Consider the following 20,088-nt stretch of genomic DNA (forward strand, 5'->3'; position numbering starts at 1 on the left):
TATATTTAATCCTATTAAATATAAATGAATGAATAAAAGGAGGGTTGTGGAACAGAGTTTCCTGGAGTTTGCTGTTAAAAGAAAAATAACAGACTTTCATCTATAATGCCTATCCCATCTGCAGATAAAAAAAAATAACAAAATAATGATGCCTGTACCATAATTCACCCTACTGTTAAAACTATCATGATACTCCAAACAAAGCACCTCCTTAGGAGGTGAAAAGAATTTCAAAGGAGATGAAAATGGCAGTGCTCTTCTAAAGGGTACTTTCTCCCACTTTTCTCTTGCAGTAGCCGATTCTGCTATCAGTATAGTGAAAAGCATTGACTTTGGCTCCTTCTTAAGGCATTGAATGAACTACACAACTGTATCCACAGGATAACAACCAAGAACTCGAAGAAATCTTGCAAATTCCTGAAATGGAAAATTTGAGATTAGGATTTGTTTGAAAGCTACCTTTGGAGAGTCCCAAACATGGTTGAAGTCACCGCAGAAAATAGATTAATATAATGAAAACAAAATATTAAGCTTGAGTTGATGAGACAATGTGCTAACCTGCAACTGGCCTAAAGCATATTGTGCACGAGGTTCTGCCATAGAAGCTTCAAAATCAATGTAGAAAAGGTAGTCAAAGTACCTGCCACCAGAAAAACTTCAAGCCTAAACCATAGTTTCATAATGAACTTCCATGTATAATACCAGAATCATTAGACCATAACCATGAAGCGAATCTAGTCCCCTGAATTTTTCCTTTCCATTTTTTAATTCAAGATATGGTATGCTTTTTACAGTAGAGCTATATATATGTAGGATAATATAGCAATCTAAATGACTAAAGGGATTTCAACATATCATGAACTTCACCATATACCCTCCCATATTTGATTTAACAAGATTCTTTCCCTTTAGTTGTATAGTCCATCCAGACTCTTGTTTTCTTCATAAATGTTGATTGGATAAAGTATGTAGCACTGATCAATTTGCGTTTTAACTAAAACATCAATTACATACTAAATTCCGCTAATCCAAATCTCAAATAGGGAACTCACTTGGCACTCCCTTCATTTGAATCGTCGACAACCCTTAATGGGCGCTGCTTCTGTGGGCGACTCTCTATCTGAATGCACATGAAAGAAATAAGAGTAATGAATGAGAGTCTTAATCAAATGTTTGATATCAATTAATACAACTCACCTTTGATAAATTAATATTCCTCATAGAAAACACTGCCAAGGCTTTGAATAGTACACCTGGACCTTCTTCTAGACTGAAAACAATGCTAGTCTGAGAGAAAAATCAAGGATTCATTACTCATAAGCAAATTCATAGGAATAGAAGTATAAATAACTATAATTTGTATACCTTATGGGGCTTGTCAGTTCCTGGAATTATAGGATCCCTTGCAAGGACCAAGAAACGAGTAATGTTCTCATCATCATCCTATCAAGATGGCAAAGAATCAGCTCAACTTTAATCTTGACTTGATCAGCGACAACAAACATTTTTTTTTTGTGTTACAGTGACCATGATTTCAAATAACATCTAACAAGGAGAAAGGAATGACTAGTAAGAATTATTTCAAGTGAAGTATAAATTAATGGATAATGCCATCATTGAACATTTTTCTAATAATTTCTGTGGACAAACCACGCTCACATCAGCATGCCTCAGATTCAAGGCATTCTTCAATAATGAATTTTTTCTGTATGTTAAAGTACAGCTCACAAGCATATCTCTGCCAGTTTACAGTCAGCACTGGCGCTTTTATACTAGACAAACAAGGAAACTTTCCCATCACGCATTGTACATACATCTCAAAAATAGAAAATTTCAAGCAGACAACTGATTGGCACAAACACGGACTAGGGCTTCCTGTTCATGAACAGTTGAACACCTCAGTCTTCCAAAACTAATATAAACTTCCATAGCAACAAAAAGGGGTAGGGGGAATTTACAATGTAAATGCTATCATAAAGTGACATACTGAATTATCAAATTCATTTTGAAAAAACTATTAACTAGGTTAAAGAAAACCAAATGTCTTATCCATTTCTAGATGTGAAATGATGATTATAATACACTTTAAAAGATTAGCTCAAACATTGAGAAGAATATTAAATAAACATTTTCCAATTACTTGGATGAGGCATCAACTCCTATCCCTTAGTGAAAATGACATCCAATCACATATTGAATGCATTAAAACCCATATTGGGATAAAAGGAAAGCATAACCTATGGTAATATACTTTAGTAGCTTAATCCTCCAAAGCATGTAAATGAAGTCCTACCTGAATTCTTTCTGCAAGAATGTCAAGGCCATATATATTTGCAGCTCGGAAACTTGCAATAGCTCCTGTGTCTCTTGCACGATTTGAGGCCACTGTCTGTCCACAAGATCCTAGTAGTTAGGTTAGGACATGCCATTCTATAACCCGATCCATTCTTATATTAAAGAAAGGCCGAAAGGGTAACATAGTGATAGAAAATTTCCTCCATAGCAGGGTTTAGAAAGGGCCAGATCCATTATCGATGCCTACTTTAGACAAAAAGAGAATTCATATATACCTGCGCTGCAGCAGCAGTGTCGTGTGCACTAATTCTGACAGCACCTAAGTCATTAAGCATCACCTCACATTGAGCAAGAGCCTGCATGCAAGAACATTATGATAACATTTTAAAGTTTTTACTATTTATGGCTAGGTATTTTCAACAGGTAAGCTTATTTTAGTTATGCAGTAAACTGTCTCGGAAGTCTTTGCAATCATAAACCAGGTTAAGACTCACAGTTGGCATACTGTAAGCCAGTTTTCTATTGAAAAATATTCAATTACTACATCGCAGAACAGGAAAGATGGTTGATGATATCCAATAAATTGTACTAATTTGAAGTCCCTGCAACTTCAAAGCAAAATCACACATACCAATTCAGTGTTTGAATAGGCAACATAATATATCATCTATATTCACTCTTTACCAAAATGGAAAAAGTAGAAAAAAATTATATGCGGTAGCCAACCTGAGGATGACTCACAACACTTTTGAGCTCCTCTTTTCTCACCCCAGGCAATCCTAAGAGGCAGTGGTTAACACGCAACTGCACCTCCCCAACAATGTGCAGCCTATGTCGAAGAAGTAAATCATAATTGCGGTGGATGCTTCCATCAACAGAATTTTCAATGGGCAGAACTGCTTTATCCACTAACCACAATTCAACTGCCTGTAGGGAAGAATATAAATATATCTCTGCAGCAGTTTCAACTTGAAAACTAATGAATCAAGTTGGGGCAAGTGGGAGATAAGATAAAACAAGCAATGGAACCTTAAATGCAGTTTCAAAATCATCGCATGGCACGGTCTCACATTCTGGATATGCTTTCAAAGCTGCATCCTCACTGAATGCTCCCGGAAGTCCCTGTACCAGGCAATTGACTAGTTGTTGAAGGTAATAATGTCATAGATATTTTATTTGAAAAAGAACTATCAAGCATCATACCTGATAAGCCACGCGCACCTTTGATCCATCTCTTGGAGAAGAAGAAATATCAATTGCCGTTAGTGGCTCTGCAATGAAATGAATACATAATCATGCTAAAAGTTAGATTAAAATAAGATAGGTGATCAAATCACTTACTTGAAACTGCTAGCATAAAAATATTAAGTTGCATCCATTATTTTAAATTGTCTATCTATATGCATGCACAAGCGTAGGCGTGTGGTTCAAAGTGTATTTTCAATAAGTATGGTACAATCCTACAGATTAAAACCATAATTTTTTTAACACATTTCTCACTTGAAGAAGCATGAACAATGTGATACATAAGATGATTCATAAGTCTTAATTGTATTATATTATTATAAAAAAATTACAATTATAATTAGCCGGCATACTATAGTTTATCGGTAGTGTGGGCATATGGGGATCATTCAACTGCACACATATTGCTCTGTTAGAAATTTTAGAATTCATTATAAATAAAGTCAGGAGTTAGGACTATATAGTGCATGCCCGCACTCAAAAGTCAAGATCATTCTCACTTGACGCCATCATACTGAGTCAAGATTTTGGACAGTGTCACCCTGAGTCCACAATGACAGTGGTTAACCATTTAGAGAATTTACCGTTCTATGGCATATTTAGTCTATCGTCCTTTTAGAAATCTTACAAGCACACATGTCAGTAATCACATCACAAACCTTCTCTCTTTTCAGGTAGTTTTGATATCCAATCATTACATTTAGGGGATTAGGATTTAGGACAAAACAAATAAAACAAAAGGGGGATATGAGATGTCTTCACACTCTTCTTCTCCTACATATCCCTTTTTCTAAAAGTTCATTTGCCTGTTTTAGATTGTGTGCTTTAGTTAGTCTTGACTATTTTTATTATCTACAAAAATTCAACAAAGAATACATCTAAGAAAAGACTAGGATCATTCAGCAGGAGTATAAAAAGCACAATAAACTCTATAAGAAACATAAAATCCATTAACATAAACATGCAACACTATATCAATAACTCACTAGGAAGCAGGTTCATATCCTTGTGAAACCCCTTTGATTCATTCTGTAAAGGTTCATCAGCAGCTCCAGGAGACTCAACCAATGGGGAAGAACTTGACTTCTCATCTTCAACAGGAGTAATAGCTCGTTGAGCTAAAACACCCAAACAACAACACTCCCATTTGCAGCATTTGTGAAGATCATACCTTAAATTATTTCCAATATGCCCAGAATGAGAACTCACAACACCCAATTGAGGATGAGGTTTGGAAGAAGAACAACCCCATGTAGACACACCCTTGAGAGCCATCATCAGAAAACAGAAAATCAAGCAACCCAATTTGCAGTATGAGGCAACAGAGAGAGAAAGAGGTTGAAATTCAAACCCATCAGAGAGAGGGTGGTGGTTGAGAGCACGACATTGTTGAGAAGTGAAGGGGAAGATATAGAGGACCCACAAGTATAATGGTGATTCAACAATGAGAGAGAGAGAGAGAATGGAGAAGACCAAGTAAAAGAGAAACAAGTTTTTGAAGGAAAATCAACTAAACCGAACCAGGGTTGAGACTTTGAGAATTGAGAGAGAAAATTGAAGGAAGAAAAACAGGTAGGTGAGCAAAACTGTGGCTAGCTACTACACGTTTTGTTTTGTGAAAATTGTTGTTGTAAGAGACACACACACACACACACTGTAAGTAACCGACCAGGTTTTTGTATATTTTAATGTTAACGTGGGAGGGTGTAAAAGAGAGAATAGACTACTAACTTGATTTCAAAAATTGAGACACTATTATCAACAAGTATCAACAATTTTGGGTTAATCAAGTCTAAAATTTTGTCTCTCTCTCTCTCTTCACCATGGTCCCTCACTCTCCTTCTAGTGGCCTTCACTTGAACAAAAGGGGAAGTGGTTGGGTTTGATTTTGTGTAGACAAGGGTTTAGGTTGATCAAATTGGTTTTACTTTTTTTGGTAAAAAACAATTATATGGGAAGTGGGGTGAGTGGTTGGACTCCACCTAGATTAGATTTAGATCCGAGAAATGACAATTTTATTTATTTGGTGGGGGAAGAAGAAGAAGAATCACTGTGGGGAGGAACCCGTGTGGTTGCAAAAATGGAGAACCCGAGCTCGAGCTGGTCTAAGGTGTAGCTCGAGGGTGAGTGGTGGGCTACACCTTTAATTTTTGTAGTTTTTCTTAATTAGATTTTTGGGATTAAACCTCAGAAGTGCCACCTTTATTCAATTGGTGGGTTTGAAGAAAAAGAAAAACAATGTGGAGGAGGAACACTTGGGGTGGTGACAATTGAGAACACGAACTAGTCCATGGTGGAGCTCGAGAGTGAGTGGTTGGACTCCACCTCCAATTTTTGTTGTTTTTTGAGCCGGGTTTGTGAAATCAGACCCAAAAAATGGCACATTTATTCAATTGGTGGGGGAAAGATAAGAACCATCGTGGAGGAGGTACCACTATGGTGATGACTGATGAGAAGAACCTGAATCCATCCATGGTGGAGCTTGAGGGTCCCTATAGAAAAGACTTCATAAAACGTTGTGTTAATAAGAGGGTCATTTTAGTCATTTAATTGATTTAATCTTTACTGTTCAATATTATAGCATAGTATGTACGGTTAAAACTACTTACGTTAAATACAAGTTTTAAGGACATAAGTACATTTTTTTTTTGTATCTAATTACCGGCAAGATTTGAACCCGGGACTTAGGAAATTTTAATTCATCAAGTACCATTTAAGCTATCTATACCAGTGAACATAACTACATTTGACTCTGCGTTAAGAAATAAAATAAAAATCTAATTTCTATTGGATATTTTATGACCGAAATAAAGTTATAATAAGACACAATTTCAAACGAAATTACAGTAAGCGAATAATTATTTCCATCAGATTGAAAATTATTGATATCACTCTAAGGAACTTCTAAGCACTGATTTTGCACTCCGTTCAAACAAAATCTATCATAGATAATAGTGTAATCATAGGTTATAGGCTTATAGCCAACATATTTGAATTAAAACTCCTATTTCTTGTGAACGAAATTGAACTAGAGGCTGAGAACTTCTTGAGCAATAAGACACATGTGCTGAAAACGAGTTGCGACCAAGTTTAACACCTCGATAGCCAACGATGGCATTAGTGCTCATGGCAACTCAACTTTTAATTTGTGGCAGCTGCATATTGGAAAAATTGACACAATAGCATTACTGCTAAGCTTAAAGTGTTAATAACTCACAATAGGCCAAAAAGGTGTACAAAACAATGTAGGAGCCAATAATGTATTCAGCATTTATGATGCGGCTATACTTGAGTCAAAGTATTTGGTGAAAAAAATATTTATTACATTAAATATATAAATAAAAATCATTGAATTCTCAAGTTTTGACTGAGTGATTGAAAAAACATTTAATAGAACACACTAAATACCAACACATATTGACAAGACCCTATAACATGTTGCTGATATTTCCTACTTGTTTCATTTTGGTTTTATTTTGAATCAGCACCCATAATCAAATAACAGTCAAATCCACATTTGAATCCATATGCAAGAAAATAAACGCAATTGTTCTTTCACATTCAAAATTAAATAAAAATACTTATAGTGATGCAACAGTCCAGTTCCCAGAAATAGATCTCTTAGTCTATCTAAGAGTCAAATATATAATCAGCAAGTTCCGGGTTAGTCCAATTTGTCAAATGAAGCAAAGTACTGACCAAAGTCTTGCCAGTACATTTCTCTTGACTTGAAAGCTGAAATGACAAAAAAAATAGTGACTCAGCAAGGCACGAAGACAGATAATAGAAAGCATGTTCAAACGAAATTATAGTTTATAAATTGAAATTATTTGGAAAACAAAACATGTCCAAAAACTAAATACTAATTGATAATAAATGGGCATACCTAAAGGAAATCTTGAGTTCATTCAAGCTTCCTTCCTAGTTATCCTGCTCAAACAAAATGTAAGACAGTAAGTATCAAAAGCCACTGTTCTTAACAGAGACAAAAATATTAACCACACAAAAATTACAAGCTATTTCCTGCTTGTCCTAAAAACAAAAAGTCAAAACATGATTTGATGTACTAATTTAACCATATAATCTACAATTCTACATACATATAATAGGCTAATAGCATACAAAACAAGTTTTCAATATACCTTAACAGAATAAATTGGAACAGATTAGACTTCAGCAGTGGAAATCAATTATAGGGAGCAACAAATGCCAAATTTTACACCAAGTACACTAATCTAATGCTGGTAATTCACCTGAAGCAATATATTCCCAGGGCATTTGTAATTTCATGAATGACAGACGTTGCGAAATGCATGTAAACCGTCCCTGTGTTCATGGAACAGAATCATCAAGAGAAAGAGTTAAATATAATAAATTACATATGCACTCCATCTCTGTTGAATATCTGTTAAGATTTAGTTTATTATTAGTAGTCTTATCTCATAGAGATATAGTTAAGATTTGTTTATCTATTTAGATTAGTATCTATTTAAATAGAGATAATATCTATTTAGATAGAGATAAGTTTAGATAGATTTAGTTTGTTTTTATCTCTTTGTTAGTCTATATATTATAGCCTTTAGTCAAGTATTATGAATGAATTACAGAAATATATTTTCATCAAATTCAAGTTGGTATCAGAGCAAGTTTCGATCCTACCGCTGTGAGGGGGCTCCTCCCCAGTGAGCCCCCTCACGGGGGCTTTTCCAAATCTCTTTGGAATTAATTTTCCTTATACTTCTCTTCCGCGCTTGTTAACTCTAGCCGTTTTCTTACGGCCTCGTTCTTTCTAAAAAACACTTCCCCTTGTTGCTGGATATTGTTAAATCTTAATTATATTTGTTACAAGCTATGCATATGACATGTATGCTATAGCTTGAGGGGAAGTGTTGGATATTGCTAAATATCCTAATAGAGACCACAGTCAACCACCGCCGACAATCGTTATCCTTGTTGCTGGTTTGGTGGAGGTTGTATCCAAGAATGAAGCTTCTATGGTGATTGTTTAATAGCAGCGTGTTTTGGAGTATCCAACAATCTGATTCAGATTGTTGCGTTCCTTTGCTTTCCTATTTCTCCATAATCCAGTTTGTGCTAATGTTTTTGGGAGAGGCAGAAGCATCAGGTTGAATCTAATTGTATTGCTCAGCTGCATTGTTCTCGCTGGTCCTATCTGTGTATCAGCCAGGTTTGGTTTTAAGGATCCTCTGTTTTGACGTGTGTTGTGCCATCTCTCATTGTTGGCCAAGTTTGGTTTGGTTTGGTTTGGTTTAGTTTGGTTTGGTTTGGTTTAGAGTTTTAACTCTGGTTTGACGCTCAGGTTCCGCATTGGTTTTTGAGACTTGAGTTGTTGTTTGCGTCTCATTGTTCGAGATGCTCTTATTATACTCATCTTGGCTGACTTTATGCAATTTGGTTTTGAAGGTGACAATGTCACCTTCGTTTGTTTCGTCTCGATTGTTTGGTTTTCTAGTTGTTTGGTTTTCTGGTTTAGGGCTTCAGCTGCGAGTTGCGCTGGCCCACTATCTAGTTGAGAGTTATTGGTTTTGGTTTTAGGGCTTCAGCTGCGAGCTGCGCTGGCCCACTCTCTAATGTTTGAGAGTTGTCTGTGTCAAATTTGACACCATTGTTTGTCTTAGAAGCCATCAATCGATCGACTTCAAGTATGTTTTATTTCTGTGTGGTTGTTGTTGGTGAGTTGTTGCTTCAGCCTTGTTTTGTTTTCGGGCGTATTGTTGCTGGTTTTTCGCCCTTGTTTGCTGGCTCAGCTACCCTATGACACTCCAGAAGAATTGGTTTTTGTCTTGCATCAATTTCAGCCAGATCAAGTATGAGAAGTTGTCTTTTGCCTGCCCATGGATTTAGCAGAAGTTTGAAAGATAATTCAATTGAAGTATGAGAAGTTGTCTTTTGCTGCCATGGATTTACTAGAAGTTTGAACGGTTATTCAATTCAGAGATTTGCCAAGACTGTCATTATTAAGTGATATCTATGAAGATAATTTTCTTCTTGGGTTCGATTTGTTACAAGCTTAAAGCTAAGTAAGCTTTAGCTTGAGGGGGAGTGTTGAATATCTGTTAAGATTTAGTTTATTATTAGTAGTCTTATCTCATAGAGATATAGTTAAGATTTGTTTATCTATTTAGATTAGTATCTATTTAAATAGAGATAATATCTATTTAGATAGAGATAAGTTTAGATAGATTTAGTTTGTTTTTATCTCTTTGTTAGTCTATATATTGTAGCCTTTAGTCAAGTATTATGAATGAATTACAGAAATATATTTTCATCAAATTCAAGTATCTCAAACAAAATAAAATTGAACTTCAAAGTACAGCAGTGGAGTGCACATCAATTTCTCAAGATAAAAAAGTTGTAAGGAGTAGTGTCCTAGTGAGATGAGCGGCTTCACATAACAATAATAATGACTATGATCCATGGACCAGAACCAACATCTGATAGAAAACTAATTTGCAACTAAAGTGAAGTAGTGAATGCTAGCTATTTGTGGTTTCGAGTCTTTTTGATGATTTTAATGAATGTCGGATCTGTTAAGTTGGTTGACCTTGCCACTTCAGAGGTTTTGAGAGAGAAAAACGACAAGGCATTGTGGCTAACTATCATGGATTTATTTCGGGAAAAGAATGTCTAAATGTTCAATGATCATTAATTCATTTGTGTCTGTAATATGATAAAGTGGCCTCCTTGGCCAAATTATGGTGCTCTATTTTAGAAGGGTTTCTTAGCAAGTCATGTACTGCCAATCTTTGATTAGATACTACTATGGTTTTCTTCTTTATTCAGATTATTGTGTATTTTGGTTTCCTTTAGGAGGATATTTATCCATTTCTATTGTATATTTGTACTTGTTTGTTTCTCTTTCCTAATAAAATTCAGTCTTTTCTTGTAAAAAAGAAAAAGCTAGTTGTACCTGTAAATGCACAGTAACCAAGAAGAACTAGTCTCTCATTCACTAAAGGAACCCTGCCAAAAATATATCAATGGATATACATGAGAAGAAACAGGTGAAAGTTGTAAATAACACGAACCACATCTATCATGGAATTCAGAATGCAAAAACACGGTACATACCCATCATTTAGCCTTGATGCAAGCGCATTTGCAATGGCAAATGGGAGATACATGAGGGACTGTATAAGACAAAGAATACTTGCATCAATTATCTTTGTACGATAAAATCTTTAACAAGTAATCACTAGATTACTAGAAAGAAATCCACTAGAATTATTAGTGTTTCTATGGAGCTAACATTTACTTTGTCATTCCATAATTTGATGGACTCGTTATGAATCATGGATCTCTAAATATTAATACTAATCTATTGTTGTACAGTAGAAAATGCATTACTGAACTAGATCATCCACAAATTATAGCAATAATATTCTGTTGAGATTTTATTTTGCAATTTACATGAACTAAATATGAAATGGATAAAAGAATTTATGTGTTAAATGTATTAAGAAAACTAAATCCCACTCATGCAGAATGTTTTCAGCCTTTTCTGATTTAAAAGTTAGTTGGATATTAACAAACATTATATCATGGTATGATGTTGTTTGATCCATGCGGGTGACCCAACCTAATAGAAAAATACTTTGATTATTGTTGTTTGTAGTTGTATTAACAAACAGCAATGATACTTTTTGTGTTGAAATTTTTCATTTTTAACCGTAGCCTTGGGTTTTCTAAAACCCCAAGCCAAAGCCTCTGAGCTCCCTGCTTCCATTCAATTGATAATGGAAATAGATAAAAGATTAACAACTGAGATCAAAATTCAAAAAATGAAAAAGAAAAACAATGATTTTCATTGAATAAGGGATATTGTTATAGGCCACTTTTTAAGATTAGAAAATAAAAATTACTCTAAAGCCACAAGGAAAAATCATCCCCAATCTGAAAATTGTTTTGACGCCAAGCAACAATACTTTTTTTAGCCCCTCAAGATGTTCATCAATATGCCATACTGGCACTGCCATAAGAATAAAATTTAAAAACTTAAAATTGTTTATACCATGCACATTCCGGTTTTTAAGCCCTTAGGTTCATCGCATACGTGGGCCAAAATCATCCTTCCCTGCAAAATCAAACTTCTCTCAGTAAAGCTCATAATACAGAGTTAGATTGCCTGTATGAGAAAGCTAAAAGTGAGATATATCTTCAGAAATACAGTTCCCAAGAAGGCTACTAGGAGGAACAGAACTTATACATAGTGGCACAGGCAACTGGAAAGCAAAGAACTTCTATTAAAAATTATGCAAGTCAGATAATTTAATAACAGAACTACTGAGGCAATTTTTATAATCAAACGCACTTGTCGTATTCATATCATTTATTTAGTTCACTTTTTAAAAAACTTTGACTGGACAACTTCATGTGTATATCAACTTTGCCTGTTCCAAGCAGCCAAAGCAATATTTGCCTTCACATGGCAATAGAACACATATTTTAAGACTTTTTATTCCAATATTTTCTATAAAGAAAATAGATAGGAAAGGTGCATGACTGAACCCACTAAACATGTCAATGGTATATAGTGGATAGGAAAAAATATCAGCAAATATATAAATAATAGTTCCAAGTTTCAACAAACAGATTGCAGATAGAGACAGAGAAGACAATTAAATGAAAATTGAAATCAAATAATATAACTCAGTACAAAATTTGTAGCCCCAAAGCAAAAAATATAGGAGACAAGTTATATATTTAGGTAATATAGGACCAGGAAAGGTTCCAGTAGACCAGAACAGATTCAAAGAAGAAATTTGTGCATATTAAGAAATTGTTTTGCTTCAGATTCCTGATCTGCTAGCTAGAATCAACACAATCATTTAGTGTCAACTCTTCCAATCTAAACCAAAGAGGATCTAAGATTCAATCTAAAACATAAAAGCACAATTTAACGAATTTCAAAGACAACATGACCAGTGATAAGGAAAAAATGTGGCTATCTTACCACAAGATATCCAAAAGCAAGTCCTGTTCCTATAATAACTAAATGCGGATAGCTCCCTATGATATCAGATGGTGACAAATAATCCCTGCAATAAAAATTGAGCTAATATGTACAGAATACTAATAAAAAGGGCATTAACTTCCCAACGAAACTAGGAAAAAAATGATGCATCTTGAGTTGAGTTATACCACACAAGTACTCCTCCCACGAGTACAATAAATGGGTAAAGCTGCACAAAAAACAAAGCACACATAAAAAAGCAGCCAGATTTAAGGTAAAGAATCTGATAGGCAAAGATGTTACCATTGCCAATGCAAGTGGCATGCTTCCGTTTCTTGCCTTCACAACCTTATAAACATTATAAACACTGCATGGAACCAGAAGATAATGTTGAAATAACCCATTAGTGTGGTACAGAAAAGTCAACTTAAAAGAAATTATCTCAGATTTCAGAGAACAAAAAGCACAAATGTTGTGCCAAGGAATAATGGGTAGTGTCTGTAAATGAAGATTGGACATTAATCATTTTAAGTTTTTAACTATACATACTTGAATGTGACTGTTGGTATAACACCAAAAGCTATCATCAAATACATCACTGCTCTGTATGTTGGGATATCTGAAATCCAGAAGGAACCATAAAAATCAAGCAATAATTTATCAAGAAAGTTGCACAACAATGAGATTTACCATATAAACCAATAATCTTTTTCAAGTCGAACGGCATCATAACACCCAAAGACCATATAGCCCAGCTCATACTGGACAAGCATATGGAACATACCCCATTTATTTATGTTATCTGAACTACACAGCCTTCAATTTATTCTTTCAAGTTTATAACATAAGTACACAATAATGAAAATACACATGCATGATTGGTTTGTTTATATAGGTAAGTGTTTTGTCTTTTGTAAGATCACACCCAAAGTATTATATCAATACAAATTCTCTAAATTCTTTTTTCCTCTTTTTATACCTTAAAGACTAAACTCTATAATTACATCAGAATTAAAAGGCAGTGCAGTAAGAAGTGAGGGAAAAATTAGCATTCCATACATTGAAGATACAAATATAGTACATATCAAGTAATTGGCATGGATAAATATTGAAAAGGAAATAATAGGACATGTTGCCGTTAATTTAATATATATCATGTAATAGGCATGGTCAAATGTGCAAAAAGTTGTCTCCAAATAAATAATGAAAAGCCTTCAGCGAAGAAAAAGCCAAAAAATGTTCTTAGGAGGCGCTATATATGATATTTGGTAGTAGTTATCATGTTGAAGAATAGATAAATTAAAACCTTTATGTCATACAATGATGGACAGTCTTACCCGCAAGAAAAGGCAACCAATTCAAAAAAGGCAGAGACTTTCCAAATAGCTGAACCCACCACTCAGCACCTGTATAACAGCAACAGTATGCATTGGAATTTAAGCAAACTTTGTAACTGCATACATAATTTTAAAAGTAAAACAAAAAAATACTCAAAGAAGGGGGCGTACCCACAATAGCAGTGAAAAAGTGAGCAAGGTATATTAGCATAAGACCCTCTGTAGGTCCATTCACAACAGGCAGGGTAAGGGTATGGGTGAAATAGCTGCATTCAAAACAACATTTTAAAAAAATCAATATTTCTAGTCTGCCTAAAAGTATGTGTGAAATTTAGGATTAAAATATAAAATCAAGTCAAACTTCATTTAGATGGAGGCGTAGAATAAGAGATATTCTATTTAAATTCAACAGTATAAACAGGAACATATCACCTTCCAAACTCATTGCAAAAATAATTTTCACCAAGTATTCCAACTCAATTAGAACCATCCTTTATTTGACAGAAGGGAAAATAAATAAATTTTTATGCTCCACAGACTTTATAATATAAGCGTAAGAATATTGTTAATAGAAAAAAACATATACCCATATATCAATTAAACATAACCATAATAACTTACTTCTCCCAGGTTGCACCATAAAATGTAACTGTAGACATAACCAACCACCAGAAAGTACTTCTTCCACACATGGATGTGCTCCCAAAGGCCAGTGCTTCCAACTGAAAGCAGTTCTCGTAGATTATTGTCTTTGTTTTCTTTGAAAGTTTGAAAAAAAATAGCCAAAGCTAAATGGAACATACTGTACAAGCAAGTGCATCGCATCCTGCAATATGGTTGAGAATATCTTCATTAATGACATACAGGCACACATAATGAAAAATAATAGAATGAAAAACATGGTGCGGGAAATCACCGTGATCAAACAGCTCCCCCAATGGGCTTGAAGAATTTGTTCGTCTAGCTTGCTTCCCATCAACAGCATCAAATGTCTAGTGTGTGTGCGTGCGAGTGTTTGTCAATAAGAAATCAATAAACAATTTCATTGAAAAATGGAAACTCATAGTAAGAGTCTTCCATTGATAAAAATAAAAATATAAGAATACTGCACGAATATCCTAGAAAGACCACAGGTGGAAGAAATAAACCTAATAAAATATAAATAAATTTCAAAGACCTAAACGAAAAAAAAGGGTTAAAATGTAGAATCCTTTTTTTTCTAGAGGAAATTCCACTACAATAAGAAATAGAAGGTCAAATGTAACCATACTTCAAAGCTAACAGTTCTGATAATATCACCTAAACATAATCACAAACATATAAGACGTCAATCATTAGATCACCAGGTGGACGCATCTAAAAAAATCTGATAGGATACCTGGACCCATAGACAATGAGAATCAGGGAGAGGTGTTGGGCCAGAGTTCAAAAAGGCCCACTACATGGTTGGTTTATTCTAGAAGAAGGAAAATAGGGACAGATCGGGTAAAGGAGAATTAGTTAGTGACGTGGAAAGGAATCTGGGGTATGAAGGGAGAGGTGAGGGGAGTGTGTGAGGCAGATATGAGAATTGGTTAGTTTGTTAGGAGAGACTCTTCTCTCTGGTAGGAGCTGGGGCTCTGGGTAGTGCATACTCATCTGTAATTGAGCTTTGCTCTATTTTGCTTTCTATAATATTCTCAGTTTCTTCTTTTCATCTCTGTTTCTATCAAAATCTGTAATTCAAATTATTGAGATTCCTTATGAAACAACCCCTCAGCTAATGCAGTACAAATATGCAACAAAGATTCAATAGAGCAAATACTACATACTTGAAATGAAACCAAGATTCAAGGCAAGCGATTACATATGTAAAATTTATTAGGGTTGGTTACAATCAAAACAGCAAAACAGGGCTACCTAACAGAAAGATTAAGATTTGAGTATAATGTCAAAAGGACAAAGAAGTGAGTAAGTACTGCAACATAAGAATTTCACAAGACCTGGTATAAAAACAGAAGCAGACCATGTGCAAAATGAACCCATCTTGGAGGAGCTGTATCCAATTGAGGTGCGTATATCTGAATGAAAAAATTTGAGTATAATGAGACTAAAATTCAGAGTTTCAACACAGCCATTATCACTGTATCAAAATTCCCTTCCATGACCATTTAATGAATACTTCCATAAAATAAATAATCAATAAAGCATGCAATTTACCAGCAAATTTAAAAATACTTCATATACTTGTATTTATATATTGCAAATTTCATTCTACCCAGTGTTATCAAATCGTGATGAGCCAAAAATCCGCTATTTCGGCCGCTATTTGGCGGCGAATAGCGGGAATAGCGCGCTATAGCGCTGTCACGATTAGCCAAAAAACCGCTACGCTATAGCGGCATAGCGCCGCTATTGCCGCTATTTGATAACACTAATTCTACCATTTGGCAAAAATGAAAAAGAAAGTGAAGCATTGGAAAACTATCACTATTATGACTTCAAGGTGTTGAAGGAGGAATATTAATGGACTCAGGTTCTACTTACATAGCCAAAAAATGTAGACAATAGTAAGAACATAAATCCTGTAAGAGTTATCTGCAACCAAGAAATTTATGAATTCTCAGAACCAAGGATATATCTTATGATAACAACAATAGCAATTACAGATGACAATATGATTAGAAAAGAATCAAAGGTGTACCGCGTTTGGACTGCAAAGAATCACAGAATGCCAAGAGATGAGGATAAATAGAAGAAAAAGATACAAGTTAGTAATTCAGAACTCAGAAACTAAGATTGCAGAAAAATTACAACAGGGCATTGCTAAAAAGTAAATGATGGTATTATCTCCATGAATGAGTTCTGATCTGGTAAAGGTGTCAAATAAATATATACTTACAATCAGGAAATGAAATATTGATGAAATATTGACATGTTAAAAGCATTATATTTGGCCACATAGGAATGATAGGGGGAAAAGCACTTACGGCATCCATAGGGGGAAAAAATTAACAAAGCGACTCCAAAAGGGCTGTAGTATATATTTGGCCACATAGGAATGATCTACGCCACTATATTTGTGTTTATGCAAAGCTGCAACACCATGAGCCCCAATGTAACCCATTTTCTCTCTTATCGTATCCTGAAATACGCGTAAAGAACGAATTAAGCCTCAGCACAACCTGCCGGACATAGAAAAATAACAACTTGACCAAATAACTATAGGAATTACTCAGATAGTCAGATACACAGAAAAATGACGAATCAGATTAATTTAAATTTGAAGCTAAAAAAATCAACTAGACAATTATTTTGAAAGTATATCTAAAAAGCAAATTAATGAATTGGCACGCGAAGAACAGAAATTAATGATACATTGTCACACACAGAATCTATCTTAAGTTGTGAGGAATTAAAAAGCCCTCTTTGTCTATTAAAAAATGATTATCAAAAAGCTTTGATAATCCAATTGGATTCAAACTAAGTACTGGAGAACAATTTCAATCATCATAATCAAACTAACAGATAAAAATTCCAATCATATTCAAATTACTCGTACCCTGGATATTCTAATGAATGAAATGATAGCAACCAGAATATCTAATAAACAGTAACTTCAACCTGCAGCAACCAATGTAAAACTTGGCTTCAACAATTCCAAAGCGGTTCTGTAAAACATGAAGAAAATAGGTTAGCGAAATGAGAGGGAGGGAACACAAAGACGGAACCGGACGAAGATGAGTACCTCTGAGAAGGATCTCGGACGTGCGGTGCGGTGCGGCGGGCGGCGGGATCGGGAATCGCGATCGGAGCAAGGAAGGGCGACGGCGATTTCAGTTGGGAGGGAGGGATCTGCTATTCTACTCTCGGCCAGGAACGGATCTGGGGATTTTACTATTTTGGTATTTTAACTTTTTACCTTTTTAATAATAAAACTCAGAACCTTTTACTATTTTGGTATTTAGCATATTGTCAGATTGAAATTATGTTTTTTTTACATTGAAATTACATCCTCCGGTCACTATTATAAAAAAAAAAAATCTAAGTTCATTCAATAAATAATGTATCTAGTCTATAATAATGACTAGATACATCTGGTCTGATATGGGCGTACCAATACATAAGACATTTGGGCTGAACGCTTGTATATTTCATGGGTCGGGCAACCCATGGTTCGTTCGGACCAAAACCCAAGTTATAAATAACAGGCACCACCCCAGCGGTGGGGGACCTATCATTTCACGCATTTTTACTTGTCTTGTTTACTTTGTATTCGCCCTCTATTTTGATTAGCCCGCTCAGTGGTTCCAAACCGGAACATTGGCGCCCACCGTGGGGCCGAAGGATACTTTCCTAGGCTTCATTTTTCACCGCAATGGTGACTCGATCTGGGGCGAACGGAGAGAGGAATCATGTCCAACAAAATGATGTTCCTCCCGATGTTCTTCAGCGGATCATGGATGATCTCAATGATCTTCGTCAACACAATCAACAGTTACAAAATCAACTTACTGATCTCAATCAGACTCAGGGGTTACGAGAGGGCGATCGACGAATGGCTGAGACGGTGGTGGACTTTCAAACTTTCATCTTTGAAGACGTTAAAGCTTGATTCTTATTATGGCGACTCAGATCCAAAGGACCATTTAGTGTATTTTAACACAAAAATGGTTATTGTAGACGCATCAGACGCGTTGAAGTGCAAAATGCTACCATCAACTTTTAAGAAATCAGCGATGATTTGGTTTACAACTTTGCCTTCAAGGTCAATTGTCAATTTCACGGAGTTATCAACAAAGTTCTTGTCTCAATTTTCTACCAGTCATGCTCAAAAGGTGACTCCGGCGACATTATTCAATGTTCGTCAGGGACCAAATGAGACTTTGTAGTCTTACATGGGGCGTTTCAATCAATTATCTGTTCACTTGGAGGATAAGATGCCGGAAATCTGCATTGCAGCTTTTGAATTAGGTTTGAAGCCGGGAGGCTTAAACAGTAATTTAAGTAGAAAACCTAAGGAGACAATGGCGCATTTACGCGAAAGGGTACAAGGGTACATCAGGGAGGAGCAGAGCGACCAGATCAAAAACAACCGCCCAAATACAGCGGTTACAGGGCAAAAACAGCAGTTTGAGGCGAAGAAGGGAGCGGTTACGGATCAATATTCGAAGGGATGGACTGAACGTGGAAATATAGGGTATAACAATCGCAACCGTTATGACAGTCGATTTGATAACCGTTCTAGTTTCAAAAATCGTGCTCAACCGTATGGAGTGCGTGGGCCAGGACATTCGATGACGTGGACTCGGAATCAAAATGACCGTGCAGTACCTTTGGCGGTTAATTTAACCGAGGCTTTGCACACGTGTTTGGAGGCGAACGTTATCCGTTTTCCGCGGAAACCAAAGCCGTCAACAGGTTATGTTGATAAGAAGAAGTGGTGTGAGTATCATAGGATTTCGGGACACAATACTGATGATTGTTTCACTCTGAAGAAGGAGATAGATAAATTGGTGAAGGCTGGATGCATGAAACAACTTGAAGGGCGAAGCAATTCAGATGAAGCAGGAACTTCAACAAAGCGAACTGAAGATGGAAAGGAAGTTGAGAGTGATGGTCAAAACAGACAATCAGAAGGGAAAGCGAAGGGGCGAATTCATTCTATCTTTGGTGGATTCCGAGGTGGAGGAGTAACTAATTCAGCTCGAAAGAGGTATGTTCATTCAATCAATGTTGTTTATTCTAATGATTAGGGAAGTTGGGCAACCAACCAGCCAGATATTACTTTTACTGTGCGAGATTTTGAGGGCGTTCAGCCTCACGAATACGATCCAATTGTGGTGATGCTGACGATCGCTGAATACGAAATTGAGAGGGTATTGTTGGATCAAGAGAGTTCAGCAGATTTAATTTATGGAGATGCTTTTGAAAAATTGGGGCTGACAGAATCTGATTTACAACCTTATGATGGATCTTTGGTGGGTGTTTCTGGCGAAAGAGTGTTTGTCAGAGGTTATGTGGAACTGACGACTGTTTTTGGCGAAGGGAAAAATGCGGAGACATTTGCTATTATGTTTTTAGTAGTAAAATGTACTTCGCCGTATAATGTGCTCATTGGGAGACCCTCGTTGAACAGATTGGGGGCGATTATTTCGACTAGACATTTGACAGTCAAGTATCCATTAAGCAAAGGGGGAGTTGGAGTCATGAAGGCTGATCAAATTATAGCTAGGAAATGCTATTCAGAAAGCTTCA

The 20,088-nt window shown here is 35.7% G+C and overlaps 2 protein-coding genes across 5 annotated transcripts; both read right to left on the reverse strand.

The window, feature by feature from the left end:
- LOC130715632 (arogenate dehydratase/prephenate dehydratase 1, chloroplastic) lies at positions 1-5,650 on the reverse strand. Its single transcript, XM_057565749.1, has 11 exons — positions 4,527-5,650; positions 3,499-3,566; positions 3,325-3,417; positions 3,022-3,222; positions 2,571-2,651; positions 2,294-2,389; positions 1,366-1,443; positions 1,198-1,287; positions 1,053-1,120; positions 559-640; positions 1-417 (listed from the first exon to the last, which is right to left on the reverse strand). The coding sequence occupies exons 1-11, from the start codon at positions 4,816-4,818 to the stop codon at positions 361-363; spliced, it is 1,206 nt and encodes a 401-aa protein (XP_057421732.1). The 5' UTR covers positions 4,819-5,650; the 3' UTR covers positions 1-360.
- Positions 5,651-6,381: 731 nt separating this feature from the next.
- On the reverse strand, positions 6,382-17,738 carry LOC130715634 (choline/ethanolaminephosphotransferase 1-like). Of its 4 annotated transcripts, none has more exons than XR_009011717.1 (22): positions 17,579-17,738; positions 17,455-17,501; positions 16,821-16,975; positions 16,535-16,544; positions 16,378-16,428; positions 15,834-15,911; positions 14,768-14,843; positions 14,655-14,677; positions 14,473-14,573; positions 14,023-14,117; positions 13,852-13,920; positions 13,064-13,133; positions 12,818-12,881; positions 12,703-12,743; positions 12,515-12,599; positions 11,573-11,635; positions 10,633-10,691; positions 10,472-10,524; positions 7,794-7,866; positions 7,427-7,470; positions 7,240-7,275; positions 6,382-6,695 (listed from the first exon to the last, which is right to left on the reverse strand). XR_009011717.1 is itself a non-coding variant. In XM_057565750.1 (21 exons), exons 3-20 carry the CDS (start codon positions 16,955-16,957, stop codon positions 7,449-7,451), a joined length of 1,170 nt encoding a protein of 389 aa, XP_057421733.1. In that variant the 5' UTR covers positions 16,958-16,975; positions 17,455-17,501; positions 17,579-17,738; the 3' UTR covers positions 6,977-7,275; positions 7,427-7,448. The 4 variants fall into 4 exon arrangements, 2 of the variants coding, with proteins under 2 accessions (XP_057421733.1, XP_057421734.1); XR_009011718.1 differs by having other exon boundaries at positions 6,382-6,728; XM_057565750.1 differs by lacking the exon at positions 6,382-6,695 and having other exon boundaries at positions 6,977-7,275.
- Positions 17,739-20,088: the final 2,350 nt, after the last annotated feature.

The sequence above is a fragment of the Lotus japonicus genome, chromosome 4 (genome assembly GCF_012489685.1).
Source record: "Lotus japonicus ecotype B-129 chromosome 4, LjGifu_v1.2".
NCBI lineage: Eukaryota > Viridiplantae > Streptophyta > Magnoliopsida > Fabales > Fabaceae > Lotus > Lotus japonicus.

Bases quoted from the DNA above. Each gene is read 5' to 3' on its own strand.
- LOC130715632 (XM_057565749.1), bottom strand. From the start codon at position 4,818: ATGATGGCTCTCAAGGGTGTGTCTACATGGGGTTGTTCTTCTTCCAAA. The intron at 3,567-4,526 runs GTGAGTTATTGA...ATTTCATTGCAG, and splicing joins GGATATGAACCTGCTTCCTA to AGCCACTAACGGCAATTGAT. The intron at 2,652-3,021 runs GTTGGCTACCGC...TCTTGCATGCAG, and splicing joins GTGTTGTGAGTCATCCTCAG to GCTCTTGCTCAATGTGAGGT.
- LOC130715634 (XM_057565750.1), bottom strand. From the start codon at position 16,957: ATGGGTTACATTGGGGCTCATGGTGTTGCAGCTTTGCATAAACACAAA. The intron at 10,692-11,572 runs GTATAAACAATT...TGTCTTATACAG, and splicing joins TAAAAACCGGAATGTGCATG to TCCCTCATGTATCTCCCATT. The intron at 10,525-10,632 runs GTATGTACCGTG...TATTTTTGGCAG, and splicing joins GCATCAAGGCTAAATGATGG to GGTTCCTTTAGTGAATGAGA.